This window comes from Sinocyclocheilus anshuiensis, unplaced genomic scaffold (genome assembly GCF_001515605.1).
Source record: "Sinocyclocheilus anshuiensis isolate Anshui unplaced genomic scaffold, SAMN03320099.WGS_v1.1 scaffold1578, whole genome shotgun sequence".
NCBI lineage: Eukaryota > Metazoa > Chordata > Actinopteri > Cypriniformes > Cyprinidae > Sinocyclocheilus > Sinocyclocheilus anshuiensis.
Genome location: NW_015544225.1, coordinates 646,567 through 648,448, shown reverse-complemented (window position 1 = coordinate 648,448; position 1,882 = coordinate 646,567). Strand labels below are relative to the sequence as shown.

Genomic DNA, 1,882 nt, shown 5'->3' with positions numbered 1-1,882 from the left:
TTTTTTTATTTACCTGTATGTCATGTGAACATCACATTCAAAAACTATGAACATGCATGTAAATTAAAAAAAATATTAACTTTAAATATTTACTTGAAGTATCCCATGAGATTTAATGTATGAGGGGTTTTGCTGCATAATTTGAGGTATTATTCATATTTAGAGCAAAAAAAAGAAAGAACAGAACGGGTTACAGACCAGAAGTTTAATACTTATGGTTTGGGTTTAGTTCAATCCCTGACCCAGTATGAGCAATAATAATAATGGTGTTTGTCTAACATGCATTACAGGCCTACAGCAGAGCTGTGTGTGCCATGCCAACAACAGCTTGACCGAAGTTTCATCTACTTGACCTCAGTTTACTTTTGTGGAGAGGGGGCGGCCATCTCAACAGAACACAGACTTCTCTTTTGAGCTGCCAGGACTGCTTTAATATTCAGTCCAGAGGAAGTATGTTGACTTTTAGATACCATTTACTAACAGCCAAACCACTTTCCAGCTAAAGCCAGCAGGCCACATCTGATGCCAGCACATCTTACGATTTCTACCAAAGGTTAAAAAGATCTTAAAATTAAAAATGTCAAATGTTATACTCACACGTGCAGCCCCCATCCCCCCTCTCCTGAACCAGGAAGAGGCTGAAATATCCCACCAGCTCATCAGGAAGGTCGAGCTTTGAGGCTACAGCCTGATAAAGACATCAAAAATAATTAATCTACACTATTTTACCCAACAAGAGATGACAGCAAACCAATTCACAAGATTTGCATATGTATTCACAGGCAAAGAACACAAATCATATGTACACATAATGTTGTTTCATTCTTTAAAAATACAACCTTTTCTTTTTGTGCCCAAACTTTCAAAAGTGCTTTGGATGGTTTTCTTCAACAGGAGTGTTTTAGGTGTTAAACATTACATCCAAGCAGATCCCATGATCAGGTTACACTTCACTACATTTATGCCCGTTTTATGTCCAACACTTGACTTTTTCACTTCCAACACTTGACTTTCTCACTTCCATCAGGTGCTAAAAGGCGCTTTGGGCCATCAGTGTGCTTGAATATCACAGCAGAAAGCAGTGGGTGCTGCATATGGGTGCAGGGTGCACTTTAATGAGAGCTTGGATCGGCCATGACTCTGTGTGGTGCACATGGGAAAGCTATGATCCACAAAGAGCTCCTTAAAGGGGTCATATGATGCGATTTCAATTTTTCCGTTCTCTTTGGAGTGTTACAAGCTCTTGGTGCATAAAGAAGATCTGTAAAGTTGCAAAGACTAAAGTCTCAAATTCAAAGAGATATTTTTTATAAAAGTTAAGAGTCAACCACGCCTACCTAAAACGGCTCGTTCTAACACACCCCCACATGTCTACGTCACAATGTGGGGAGATTTGCATAACATCGCCCAAATGTTCACGCAAAGAAAGAAGGCGTAACTTTTATTCTCGCTGTAGTATTGTTGTTGCCGCGGCCGCCATGTCGTGAAGGTGCTGTGTGTTTCGTTGTGAAAGCTAAACTACTTTGTTTGGCCTTCCAAAAGAGGACAATATCTGCTTCGTCATGCCTGGAGCTGATCCATACAGGTCGCTAATGAAATACATCAACTTCGCGCTGTGGATCGCCGGATCGGCCTTCACCGTGGACGAAGCGGAGTCCAGTCCGGGGTCGTCACATGTGGTTGCCGCAAGCCCTCCGGACGCTCCTTCGTCGAATCTGCCGCCTCTGTTCACTCAGCCCGCCGGCCGTTTCTCACTCTAGCTGCCGGCCGCCGCTCACTCTAGGCTGCCGTGTGTGACGCTGTATTTCGTTGTGAAAGCGAAACTACTGTGTTTGGCCTTCCAAAAATGGACACGACTAGAAATCAGTGGTTAAGTTGTATT

At 42.6% G+C, this 1,882-nt stretch overlaps 1 protein-coding gene across 1 annotated transcript in view; it reads right to left on the bottom strand.

Moving 5' to 3' along the window:
• The window catches only part of LOC107697290 (sorting nexin-17-like), a 22,154-nt gene that overhangs the window by 14,158 nt on the left and 6,114 nt on the right, over positions 1 to 1,882 (bottom strand). The window contains exon 4 of the mRNA XM_016498012.1: positions 598 to 688. Within this exon, the coding sequence (XP_016353498.1) occupies positions 598 to 688 (91 nt within the window). The remainder of the gene's footprint in view (positions 1 to 597; positions 689 to 1,882) is intronic.